Source organism: Pygocentrus nattereri, chromosome 16 (genome assembly GCF_015220715.1).
Source record: "Pygocentrus nattereri isolate fPygNat1 chromosome 16, fPygNat1.pri, whole genome shotgun sequence".
NCBI classification, from domain to species: Eukaryota; Metazoa; Chordata; class Actinopteri; order Characiformes; family Serrasalmidae; genus Pygocentrus; species Pygocentrus nattereri.
The window spans coordinates 20,036,956-20,051,020 of NC_051226.1; the positions used below are offsets into that span (position 1 = coordinate 20,036,956).

A 14,065-nucleotide genomic window follows, 5' to 3' on the forward strand; every position below is an offset into this window, starting at 1 on the left:
TCAACATTCAGAAAGCTTTATTTTGTCACAGTGTCCAAAAAATGTTCAAAAGGTAAATAGTTAACAAATCTGTATCAGATTTGATGAGGGTAGAATATGTTCCCAATCTATGCCTGTGCCAATAAAATGATAACTCTACTGCTTTCTGCTTTTACAGCTCCTAAATAAGCAATCTGAACAATCCTGCAGCTGTGGTACACTCACTCACTCATACACACTCGTATCCTCTCCTTACATTCTTACAGGAAACCTGCTTTCTGTAAAATAGCAAATATAGAATGTCCAACTGACTGAATAAAGCATGTCCTAAAACAATACAGGCCTTTTCTGTATCTGCTGTTTTAGACTGTAACTTTGTCCATTATTATTTGTAAAAATCACAGAAAATGTTCAAAAGTTACAGTGATAAATTTCTGGTGAAAAGGTATAAAGAAAATAGGTCAAATGACAAGGGTGGACCTCAGCTTTTATCTTTCCAAAAATGTCAGAGGAGTCCCTCTTGTTTCATTACCCAGGTACAACTTAAGAAAATCCTGCACCCCTGGATTGAAGAGGTCTATGTGGAAGTCTCTGGCTGTTGCAAGTTCACCGTAATTGTCGCTGCCTGTGCACAGATCTTTCAGACCCCAGCTGACAACTCCAACCTGTTAAAGGTAAATCAAAACATGATCAAATTTCACACCTTTTGGAGCATGACTTTGCTGGAAGTGCTGTTACTGTTATCTGATTCTTTTTTACACAAATCTAGAGATGTCTTGATTAATCGGTTAAGCTACTTAATCGGTCACCCTTTACCCATATATATATATATATATATATATATATATATATTTTTTTTTTTTTTTTTTAAACAAAGGCTTCCAAGATACTTTGAGCATTACTGTAATCTTTGAAATGCTTTGAATAGTTTGTTATTGTTTAAATAAGTCAATTTATTGTTTGGCCTTTAAAAAACATGAATTACTCAGTTAAAGTTTATACATAATTTAGGTAATAGGTAATAGGTAAGTCAACTCCTAATGATTTGACATAAAACTGAGTCATCAAATCTAAATCAGAAGGGGGAAGGGGACTTGAAGTCTGACCTGGAATGCCCGAACCTGGTCCTGCACGAATGTAGCCCCACCAGAGTCACCTGAAAAATGTCGCTTTCACATGTAAACTTGATCTGACATGGTTCACATGACATGCCATTTATATAATATGGAACAGTAAGACAGATTACAATGTAATTACAAACAAGGGCCTTGTTGTCACTTGTTGTCAGATTAACCATGTAACGTAACATACCAAGAATCTAATGTAAAGAGTCAGATTTAAAATCCAACAATTTTACAAAAATGTCTGCATAACTAAATTGCTGACATGTAAACTACTGTGACCAAAATGAACCCCTATTCCCTCATTAAAAAATAGATTAATTAATTTGGGCATTTTCTCATTATCAGGCTGCGTCAGTAATCACCAGTTGCATAAACACAGCACAGTAATACAATCCAGTCATGATGACGAGCTGGACATGCAGGATGTAAATATTCCCCAATTAAAAGTTTTTTTTATTTATTTTGTTATTTTATTTACAACTATTTTGTGACTATCAACATAACATATAAAAATCCAAAAGATATGTATATATTGACTGGTTGTTTTGGATAGTAAAATCTATTTGGCTATATGAATGGCTATATTGTGTTAAACATTACAACCCCAGGTTCCTATCACATACAACTATAGGGAATGATTTTGGTTACTGAACTGTACTTTTAAACTGAACTTTTAAAATACTCAAAAATGTTGAAAAATTATTCTGTTTCCCCTTTAATAAATTCTGAGGCTGCAGTGCATTTATTCTGTGTCCAGGACGCTGTTCCTGAATTGTGTATGATCAGTTAGTTAACAGTAAATTACCTTTGCAAGAAACTTCATCAACATGATTTTGTTCCTCTCCACCGGTGCATAAGAAATTGTCTGTAATAAGCAGCTTTGCTTTTTCATCTGAGATGTTTAATGCCTTTTTGGCATCTTCAATACATGCATCCCTCTAAAGAAAGAGCAAAAACAGAGTAGTGATACCTTTAAAGCAGTGATCCATTTTAGTGATACATTTAAAGGAGCATGGAACATTTCTGTTCTGATCAAAAGTCTATAGTGCTGTACAAGCAAAGTGTTTCAGCTTTTTTCCCCTTTTTTTCCCCTTTGGGAAAAAAGCCAGGTGAAGAGTCTGAAACAACATGTTTCTCAAGAAACCTTCCAACATGGTTGGGGAAGAAGCTAGCTGAAATCTTTGAAAAACATCTGGCAGTTGTCATACCCCATTAAATCCACTACCAGTGTTTGGGTTTTTGTGACACTGGATCTTTTTCAGTTGGTTTGATTGGTTTCATACTACAATGGCTAAAATATTGATTAAAAAGGTTTGTTGCCATTATGTATGATTTTTCATTTTAAAATTTTGCCAATCAGGTCACTAATGCTTGGCCAAAAATACGCATGTGTCAAAATCAAATGCATATCTGTGCTATTTCTTGCTATGCCCTTATTAACAGCAGCTCATGCTGAAAGTAAATTATGAACAGAACTGGTGTTGAATTCTTCCATTTGCTTCAGATCATTGCAAATCTATATTCCCACCAGAAATGTTCACTGGAGTTCACCAGAAGCAGAATGAGACTGGTGATTTTCACATGACCACAGTTCAGTTGTTGGTGAGGACCTGAATACAGGTATAGTGTTCACACTTCAGAATAGACTAAAGGAAAAGTTCAATTGCCTGGACCAACAGGCTACACAGTACACTTAAATTAGTGTAAAAAAATCATTCAAACCCACTGCTTCAAATTCTGCTTACTATTGATATACCTAAATTAACCTGAAGCCAATATTCTTCCTTATGTAATGTATTGGCATTATATACAGAAAAAAAACATTATATTAAGGGATTGCTGCATACAGTAACAAATAAACAGCTTAGATAAGACTAGAATTACCCATCACTGAGGACTTTAATATCTTAGTGAATATTTGCTATTCATTAAATTCACTTAGTGTAGTAACTGAACACAAACTGCAGCTGAAATGGACATTTTCATCGATTCTGTTAATGAGTTTTTAATTTTTTGTTTCTTGTTTATATGTCAGCACTCTATAAGAATAAGCATGCTGAACTCACTCAAAAAGTAGTGAGTCATTGTACTAGTACTTTGAAAGTGGGGGAGTCAAATGCCCGCTCGCCACTGTGGTTCCAGTGCCCCTGGGCTTCAATGAGATTGTATGCAGTCTCATTACAATCTCATAGCCCATGTAAGTCTATGTTGGGCAGTTAAAGTTTTATGGCTAAGAATTTTATTTTTAGGTTATTATTACTTCTGGTAAAAATGTGATTTTGTGACATTACAAAAGCAAAGAATTCAGAAGTTTTGAAAACTCATTTTGAATTTGAACATTTGGAACTTGATGCCAGCAACATGTTTCAAAAAAATAATGACAGTGGCACTACTACATCTACTACTCTGTTGCATAACCTCTTCCTTTAATAACTCTGTGCGCATTTATAACTGTGGAGATCAATTGCTGTAGTTTTGAAAGAGAACTGTTTTCCCATTCTTGCTTGATATATGATTTCAACTGCTCAATAGATCAGGGTCATGTTTGTTGTATTTTTTATTTCATAACGCACCAAATTTTTAGTGAGTGACAGTTCTGGACTGTAGACAGGTCAATTTAGTGCCTGGATTCTATTTCTACAGAGCCATGCTGTTGTCATGGCAATGAATGTCACTCCAAAACCTGTTTATCATTTAGCATTAATGATTCCTTCACAGATGTGCAAGTCACCTATGCCATGTGCACATAATGCACCCCACACCATGCTGGCTTTGAACTGTGCGCTGACAACAAACCAAATGTTCCCTCTCCTCTTTAGCCAGGTAGACACAGCATCCATGATTTCCAAAACAATGCGAAATCTTGATTTGTCAAACCACATTAGACTTAGAAGTGTTCCTGAGCCCATGCAGTGATTTCCACTACAGAATCGTGTCTGTTCTTTTATGTTTTGCATGGTGAAACGTTGTTCTTGAATTGTTGCACTATTTGATTGTGCAGTCTTTCAGAGAGGTGAACCCTTCCCCATCTTTACTTCTGAAACATCTCTGGGATGCTATTTTTATACCTATTTATTTTACTGACCTGTTGCCAGGTAACCTAATTAGATGTTCCATCAGGTGTTTTTTAGCATTGCGCAATTTCTACAGTCTTTTGTTGCCCATGTCTGAACTTTTTTTTAAATGATTGCTGACATCAAATTCAAAATGGGCATATATTAAAAACAATTCTGTTTCAACATTTGATATGTTGTCTTTGTACTATTTTTTAGTTAAATACAAGATTTAAATTATTTGCATATCTTTGCATTCCATTTTGCACAGTGTCCCAACTTTTTCGGAAACAGGATTGTACATCAGTTTTATGACATCAGTGTTCCTGCTATTTATTTATGTAAGCCTTCCATGTCATGTGCCCTTTAAAGTGAAATAAAGCAGGACCACCAAAGGTTCTTTTGATTATTTGCAATCAGTTTTGCTGTTTTCTGTTGTGTAAAACCTCAAAGACTGTTTTTGTAATGACAGCGAGAGCGACTGTATTTTGGTGTGTCTCATTAATGACTGCAGTAAATTCTTCTTTAAGGACAAGTACCTTTCCATTTTAGGAATGCATTACAAATTAGGAGTTCTTTATAATCAAAAGCAGTAAGACGTAACATTACCTTATGCCCCAGTTTGATCTGGATAGGATTCTTTGGAAAAATGTCTTGTTTTCGTTTAGATGACATAAAGAAAGCTTTAACAAGGTCACCTTTCAAAAGCTCTTCCTCTGTAAGGGAACAAACACAAATGTAACAACATGTCATGTGTATGACATTATTGTTTTATTTGTTGATAAGCTTATATATTTATAAATATTTCTACATGCTATATCTTATTACTCACTGTGTTTTGCGCATGTCACATCACTGCCAGTCAGTCTTAGAGCCCCACTCGTCTCCTTGGTGCAGGGAATGCAAATGGGTCTAAGATTGAATTGTGAGTAGAGTTATTAAAATCGAGTTAGTTCCCAATGATTAAGGTAAGAATGACCTTTAGGCAAAGTGCTTTGTATAACTTTTTTGATGTCTTTTACATTTACGGCATTTGGCAGACAGTATACAGCATAGAAGGCAGAGGTGTTACCCACTACACTATCCAACCAAACATTAGGCCAAAATAATGTCAAGGTTACATATTTGATTCTTTCAATATTATGATTCTTTAGCTTTATTTTATAGTTTGGGAGGGCTTGAGCTTTGTATCATTTTTAACTTGCAAAAATGTAAAGTGGAAAGCTGAGCTGTTCTCGGTGCTATTGCAGTCAATCGCTGCATGAAAAGTTTTTGTAATTATGGCTGGATCAGTAGTATTCATGTAGGCCACTCACCTGAGACTGGCATCAGCTTCTATCTCCTTTTCCAGTTCTATGAGAGCCACATCATATTCATAATACTCCGAAATTCCTTCTGACACTTTACCTCTGGGTTTGTATTGTGGATGAATCTTGAAGTCCTTTGCCTTTAGTGGCTGCGTATCTAAAAAAGAGGGCAGGGATTATTAGTGCCACTAGTAATTACTAGTTAACTATGTTTTGTTATCTTTGTATTGTTTTATTTTATTCAGTTTCAAATGAAAAAGAATATAGCTTTGTTATAATTGTATGCTGTACTTGTGCCACTTGGTATATGGAATGAGATTTGATCAGGAACATCTTCAAGCAACTTGAAGCAGTGGGCCGCAGTTAGAATAAATGAAGGAGTGACAAGCGATCCTAAGCAGTTTGATGTTTGGCCATCATCGCGCTGTGAAGAGCAGGAAAAAATGTACTATATATTTACCTTGTTAGTGTTTATTAGTCTAATTCCTAACAGTTCAAAAAACAAAAGAGTTTCTAAATCAGGGGTGCAGCACTTTGGTGTTGGAGGGCAAGTGTTCAGCACCATTTTGAGATTCATCTACTCAAATACATCCAATACAGTTAACAATTAACAGATGAGTTGCATCAGGTGTATTTGAGCAGGTAAACCACCAACCTGTTCTGGACACCAGCTGTCCAGGACCAGAGTTGTGCACCACCATTCTAAATTGTCTTGCTCAAAACTCATCAACTACAAGGCATTTGTGTTATTAAAGAACGTCTATTCCTACTACATTTCAGAAGGAAACTAATCACGTTTCAATACTGTGTGGTTTGTTAAGGTAGAATATCTATGAATATATGACCTTAAATCCAGAAACAAAATAGAATAAATCAAACAATCAAGACGATGCTCACAGTCACCAAAAAACTGATCATCCAGGGATAGCTGAAGCGTCTGATTTCATCGTTTTGTTCATCAGGACTGTGGCTTCTGTGGAGTCCACACAGACCCACACTAGTGCTTTCATCTATGTGTAGAGAAAACACATACAGTGAAAGGAGCAGGTGCAGTATATAATATACATAGTACAAACACAGATAAAGAAGTATATACCAATCATCTCATCAAACGTTTCTTGCACATTTTTCATGTCTGGGAGTATGAAGAAATGCTTTTCATCTCGTCTGTTTGTCACCCATAAATCGATATTCTCCTTCTCTACATCTTCACCCACTCCAAACACATATATATCTGTAAAACAACCATATCTGTATCAGTACATACATATTGGTTATTATTTACTGAGACATGTGCATCCATAGCACCCAGTGTGTTCAGCTAATCAACATCTTAAATTGCAATTACTCATATATTACAGTGGTTAAGTTTGAGTATTAAGCACTATAACAAGGAAAATATAATGGATAAGAAGGTGTGGAGTCACCTGGTAGCCTATGTAGCAGACTAAAAGACTAGATCAGTAGAATTAAGGAAGTTTTTGAAGTACAAAGATGAGTGCATTTTATTATTCACAAATAAACTGGATTTATAGAATGTCCACTCAGTCATTCATGTCTGCAAACTAAGAGAAATAATGCTGGCCACTAAAAAGAGATTGTAAAAGACTGTAAACACCTCAATGAAAAATCTCTAAAAGTTCTCTATAGTTAAATGGTTAAGATGTAAAGCTATTCAGAGTAGTTTGATGTGAAATGCTGACACCCCAGTGCTCCCACTACAATCCTCCCTCCTTTAAAACAGTTTGCTCCATCTGGCAATCTAAGCAAAGTAAACTTAAAAAAATAGTAATTGATTCAATGTTTTCTGTACAAGAAAAGTAAATATTAACATTAACATAAATACTAACAATCTTAGCATAGCACCTGAGAAATTATAGATAACATTATTACTAATTTTATCAGCTGCAACAAGCCAGTTTAAGCTGGCTCCCTCAGATTTCTTTCTATACATCAAACATAAAATGTTATTTATACTATGGTTTGGCTAAATACTTGATGGTTATTATTTCCTGAGACATGTGCAGCTAATCAACATTTTAAATTCAATATTTATTCAAAAGTCAGTCAATCCATTGCTTTCCATTTTGCATTAGTCCAGAGCTGTAACTAAACTTTGGCTGAGAGACTTGATCATTGTCTTGTTTTAAAATAATGTGCACCTGTGAGGAATTTGCCATCATGTACATATATTGTCTGGACTGGACTGGGCTCCACAGAGGTTGCTGTGGCAAAGCACAGGTCTTATTTAGTGTACTGCAGTTATCTTTCCTGAGCTGCCATTTATATACCCCTGCCCATTGGCCTTCGTCAAATGAAACAAATAGTTGACTAGAGAGTGTTGCACTGACCAGCTAGTACATCAACCTTTGTCTGTTAAACCTTTCTGTCATTTGATGACATCAAACTGATATCTAATTCATATTCATTCTCATGTTTTTTTTCTTTTTTCATTATGATGAAATGATGTATAGTTCTGCGTCGTCCTTTCACCGAAATTGTGAACAAAAAGTAGCTTTGACACAAGGGGGAGGTGAGACTCTTGTGCAATTTGCAGGACCCTATATAGTGTGTATAGCTAGATATTTTTGGTTGGTGGACTATTCTCAGTCCAGTTGTGACAGTGAAATGTTTTAAAATTCCAGCAGCACTGCTGTGTATGATCCACTCATAGCAGCACAACGCACACCAACACACCACCACATCAGTGTCACTGCAGTGCTGATAATGATCCACCACCCATATAATATCTGCTCTGTGGGGCTCTTGACCATTGAAGAACAAGGTGAAAAAGGGCTTACAAATATACAAAGAAATAGTTGGGCTACTGTCTGTAATTGTAAAACTACAAAGTGCACCTCTATGGCTATATAACTACGTATATTCTTACCAAGATATTGATCCCGTTTCACTTCATCTCCATTGTACACAAGTTGCTTGATTTCTTCAATATTGTATACGGGGGTTCCTCCCATATTGTATATACCTGTGGACACAGCCACTAATTATTAGTAAATAATTCATTATTATTAGTAAACAACTAATTAAAAAAATACTGTGTACAAAAGACAAGATCAATACCATCAGTGAACATGATGATGACATGACGAGTTTCAGTGAAGGCTGTTTTATTGCCGGTCTTCTCAAAACTCACACTATCCGCAATAACTTTGAAGGCTTTGGCAATATTGGTCCCTGTTTTCTGTCCTTTATCTGCCGATTACAAAATACCATATAAAAAGCAGATGGTACAGTTTTCATAAAGCTGCACAAAGGAATTAAAACTGTCATGTTACTGCCACTGATTCTCTGAATATACAGATCTGTGCATATAATAAAGAATACATTTTTCCTGGTTGGCATAATGGTTATACATGGACTGTGTTTAGAATAACTGGAAATGGAAACATTTAGTCCATTTTAGCTCAGATTAAGTGCAAACTGGTGTAAAATCGAGATCAAAAGCTCACCATCATATTTATAATCCTTCAGCGTCTTAATAATTTTATACAATTTTTTTTCATCCTCCCTTTTGAAATCTGCGATGCTAACTATTCTTGTCACCTCTGTGGCAAAAATGATGATCTCATAATTTGGAGAGACCTCATAGTAGCTGATCTGTTGGTAAACAGGATAAAGTAAGTCAGTCAGGACTGCATTCAGTGTAAATCACAATCAACAATATAACTGTGAAACTGATGCTGAATTATTGTGTGCATTTTGTTTGTGTTTTGAATTCAGCATGTGAACATTCCAAAACCATTCAGGCTGCATCTTCAAAATAGATAAACTCAAGTAATAAGGCTTTAAACATTTAACTGCATATTTTGAAAACAACCTAGTCCAACTTTTATTCTCACATACCTTTTCAATGAGCTTTATAATGACCGCCTTTGCTCGTTCAAAGTCTTCTTCTTCTATGCTGTCAGATGCATCCAGAGCAATGTAGATGTTGAGCTTTCCTTTCCGGTCCAATGTGATTTTCTTCCCTTGTTGATCTGATGTGTTGTGCACGCATTAATGAGGTCAAAATTATAAATAGATAATGTAATGAATGTCAAGAAAGGCTTCCAACAAATTAGTTGTTAAATTCATTGTAGAGTAGCAGCATCAAAATGGAGGTATTAATGTATTTATAAACAACTTTAGTTTATTGGAAACAGTGATTCTGAATAGTGATTCCAGACTTTTGAATGTTAGTGCATTACAAATTGAGAAAACACTTGTCTTTATTTCTTTAACAACTTTTATTTGGAAAATGTATGTTGTGAATTCCTGCTGTACCTTTTTCCTCATGTATGGTCAGAGTAGTCTTTAGAGTGCTGCCGAAAGCCTCCGCTACTTCTGCTGGAGTGTCGTATGTGAAATCAGCTACAATGAGAAAACAGGAATACATCAGAAACCCAGTATCAGTAAAACCACTCATAGACCCTTTACTGTTTGTAGGCTGTAGAATATTATGTTGGACTGCTCTTTCTTTCCTGTGGTAGGCTGCCATTATTACGCACCGTAGCACTCTGGCTCTCGTCCTGACCACTGGCCACCATCCTGACACACACGCACTTTGGAGCCCAGCAGTTTCAGCTTATTATCACAGCGGTAGGTCACTTTGTCATCAATATTGAAAATGTGCCCTGTTCTGCTGCCACCAGGGGGCGTTCCGGGATCAGGGCAGTGATCAGCTGTGGGTTGAAGACGTTTCATCATTAAACACAGAAGGGCAAAGTTTGAGGTTTGTGCAATGAGTGTTTAATTAAGACTTGTACAGGGTTTATCATGGAGAACCAAATTTTCCTCACTTTTCTGAAATAAAAGCTTTTGGGAACTAAGCTGCAAATACAGACCATTTTGAAAATGTTCTAGAAGTCCTAGATATGTCCCTGAATGTGAGCAAGAGTGGTAGCCATGATCAGTGCATTTACTGCTGAATGAGAGCTCTTTACAGAAAGCATCACAGAAACCTGCTACAAGGTAAAATATGTTAATATGTCTCTTACACACTTTAAATTTAATCTAAAACGTCCAAAAATGTTTGCTATTAGCTTAGTTAACATATGACTGGAATCCCACAGAGGTGCTACAAAATGAGCATTTTATAAGAAGTGTTTGATAACTGAAGGCCTTACTGTAATAATTATACACATGGCAAAGTGACAGTAGAGACAAAGAAAGACATAAATAATCAGGCTAAGACCACCACAGAGGCTCTGTACTTACAGTCACGGCTACAGATCGGCGTGCTGCCGCTCCATTTGCCGTTGAGCTGGCACACACGTGTGGGGGACCCCCGGAATGTGTAATCAGAATGACACCTGTAGGTAGTCGTGTCATTCACATAGTACAGCGGCTTATAGGGCTCCACGACTCCATTGTCCAGAACATTTGGATTAGGACATGTAACCTCTGAACAAATGGGAGATATAATGGTGAAAAGTTGCTGAATGAAAATGACGTGGTGCTAATCTTTTAAAGTGATTCATTCAGGATAGTTTGTTGATACTTACTCCTGCACTCTCGCTGTCTCCTGGTGGGCACAGGATCCCACTTGCCTCTGGAACACTGCCGCATTTTTACAGGATATGGATAATAACCCTGTGGACAACGGTACCTCAGGATGCTATCTTCATCATAATTGTTAGAGAGAGTGAAGGTGCCTCCAGTGATGTTTATGTTTATATCTGAGCACTTAAAATGAGATGGCGTACCTACACAGAAACAGCCTGATCAATAGGATCAAATATGTAGTGAAAGAGCAAGCAGTACGATACAAGAGCAAAGAAAGTATGGAAGTATATCAAAAATGTAATATGTAGAAGAGCGGTGTATATGTATGCTTTTATTTAAATTTCCCACTTATATACGCAGCGTTGAGCTCAAAATGAAAATTCAAATTCAACTGCAATTTTTATTTGCCATTTGGTGCACTAGTACTGACACTTCAAAAAGATGTAAATGATTATGAAGAGCTTTGTTTAAATAAAGAAGCATTTCCAGAACTGTATGTAATTATGCAATAATTGTGCATATGCATATAATGTGATTATGCAATAATCAAAATGATCATTAAAATACAATTTATTTTTTATGCATTTTCACTGTCTAATAATGCATTTGAATATGCATTTGAAATTTGAACACCAAGTTAAATGTCAAAATTTAGATGTAACGAGGGAAACAGCTCCTCTCCTGTTTCAAAGATGCCTTTGAAAAGGTATTTGACCAGATTGCATTTTCATTATTACGGACTTCCCAACCTGTCGATCTTCTCATGAGGGTGGGGCCAACAGCATGCTCAGTGGAAAAGGTTTTATCTGAAAACATGACGGCTGATGTTTCTTTAGAAGATGGAGCAAAACAGAGCAATATATCATTTTGTCTTGATTGCTTTGTCATTATACATGGTCCACAAAGAATGCCTGATCAAACACATAGCAGATATTTTGCTTTTTAATCACTTGGTTGAAGTGTTTGTGTCTGTTAGCCGACAGATGCGGCAGATACAGATTAATCCAGCATCGAGTTCTGTTTTCCAACTGACAAAGTAAACATAAGATGTGAATGTATTGCTGTGTCAAACTTAATCTGTAACCAAAAATGTACTCATCAAACAATTTAGTTGCAACTGTACTGCTACACATATACGTAAATCACACAACCACCATGCTCTAGTAGCTGAGTAATTATATTTCAACCAAATTCAGCTATGAGATCTGCTCTTTTACAGTTATTTACAAGAGGGAATTAAAAGAAAGAAGAACTGTCAACAAGCTCTGCTAAAATAAATGTAAACACATAAGCAGGGCCATAAGTGTTCTACTACTATATTTACGGATCTTTAAGTATGTGGATTTTCTTGGATAATTTGAACCTTTGAACTTTTACTCCACTTCAGTTAAAAGCCATGTATTCTACCTCTGGTGTTACAGTATTGTCTAAAACCAGTTACTGTGCTGTTTATTTCAAACTGATGTAAACTGGCAAAGACGGCACCTATAATTTTGATGAAGCTATATTTCACTATTTGTTTGGGGATTTAGGATCTATATACTCTACTCTAAAATATATTTGTAGGTGTTTTATTCAATATTTAAAGAATTTTGAGAACAAAAAGTTATCAAATGATGAATAATATACTGTAATGAATTTGAGATCTACACTTTGACAAATGATGAATTTTGTATATTAATTTTATGTTAAATTAGTCTTTGTTGTTGTACAGCCTTTTCTGCGATTTTAAATGAAGCCAAAGCTTCATTAATCATTCTAGACACTTTTCTGGAAATCCTGGGAATTTCTTCTTTTTTGTACAACTTCAAAGCTTCTTACTAATGATGTGAAACTTGTGATGTTGAACAAGTCTAGCAGATTAGAATCATTTGTACTAACTTGTCTGCAATTGGTTTTTATTACAAAAAAATTATATTACTATACATATAGATAGATTGTGTGTGTGTGTGTGTGTGTGTGTGTGTGTGTGTGTGTGTGTGTGTGTGTGTGTGTGTATGTATGTCTGACATATATATTCATCCTAACTTTTAACTTGCAACATAGTTTGGCAAAAAAAATCAAATGTAAATCATTTTTCACTTACGCAATACATGGTTGATTGGCCACAACATGGTGTTTGAGTTTACTTGGCCAAAGTTCAGCTTTCAAGGGGACTGATACTGCTGTTTTTAACTATTTAGTGTCATATCTAAAGGTATTTAACCACATTATCAATTCTGTTTGAGGTTTCTTAACAACACATTTTGAGGCACTATAGTCATTTAAGCATGAATTTACGCAGAGATAATTGGTGTTATATAAGCTTCAATATTAGCTTTGCAGATCCAGTGCAAAAAAAAATGTAAATCTTGTTTTTGCATTTTTTGCGAAGGAGAAAACGGAACAATTTGTAAGGAACTGCTCATACATGTCCTGTTAAACTTTTAGTAAAAAGTCGATGTGGATGCTGAACGTTTCAGCACAGCAATATCACATTGTGTTAATGTTCTGGGGTTTTGTGCACTTTGTCTATCACTGCAAGTATTTTCTTTAGCAAGGAATAAGAGTGTCAGAGCCATTTTAAATATTAGCAATAATTTCTTTCACAGGCTAAAAACATCACATAATCTGTGATATTGCCATATTCATGAAGTTCTTGGTAAGTGTTATAAAAAAAGGAAAATAATGAAAAATGTAAAGATACAACTTACAAAGATAAAATAAATGATGTCAAGCTATCAAATACACATCAGATAAAGAACCCTTGAAGAGCCCCATCATTTTTACAATAATGTGTAAAAAGATGAGTGTCTGATCCCAAAGATAAAGCCAACATAACTCACCAGTCACAAGAGGACAAATGCCAGTCATCACAAAAAAGAGTAAATAGCAAAGCACAGACTCCATGTTGTCTCCTGAAGCTTTCTGTAAATGAGATGTGAAGTAAAGAACTGGAAGAGTGGCACCACATTTTTATAGGGGGGGCAGGCCTGTTCAAGCAGAGCACGTGACTAAGACTTTACGGTCACTGTTTAACAGCTTATCAAACAAAGAGGATCAATGACCAACAATCCAGTGACTTGCTTAACAGACTGATTATCACCACTGTTTTCTC

The 14,065-nt window shown here is 35.7% G+C and overlaps 1 protein-coding gene across 1 annotated transcript; it reads right to left on the reverse strand.

The window, feature by feature from the left end:
- Positions 1-13,928, reverse strand: LOC108428042 (complement factor B-like). The gene is made up of 18 exons (XM_017698744.2): positions 13,794-13,928; positions 10,968-11,168; positions 10,681-10,866; positions 9,972-10,145; positions 9,748-9,834; positions 9,328-9,461; positions 8,934-9,081; positions 8,545-8,676; positions 8,354-8,449; positions 6,560-6,697; positions 6,361-6,473; positions 5,755-5,887; positions 5,473-5,620; positions 4,989-5,068; positions 4,766-4,872; positions 1,909-2,041; positions 1,086-1,135; positions 1-644 (listed from the first exon to the last, which is right to left on the reverse strand). Exons 1-18 carry the CDS (start codon positions 13,855-13,857, stop codon positions 468-470), a joined length of 2,301 nt encoding a protein of 766 aa, XP_017554233.1. The 5' UTR covers positions 13,858-13,928; the 3' UTR covers positions 1-467.
- Between the last annotated feature and the right edge of the window lie 137 nt (positions 13,929-14,065).

Bases quoted from the DNA above. Each gene is read 5' to 3' on its own strand.
- LOC108428042 (XM_017698744.2), bottom strand. From the start codon at position 13,857: ATGGAGTCTGTGCTTTGCTATTTACTCTTTTTTGTGATGACTGGCATT. The intron at 9,835-9,971 runs GTGCGTAATAAT...TTCTCATTGTAG, and splicing joins ACGAGAGCCAGAGTGCTACG to CTGATTTCACATACGACACT. The intron at 6,474-6,559 runs GTATATACTTCT...CTCTACACATAG, and splicing joins AACGTTTGATGAGATGATTG to ATGAAAGCACTAGTGTGGGT.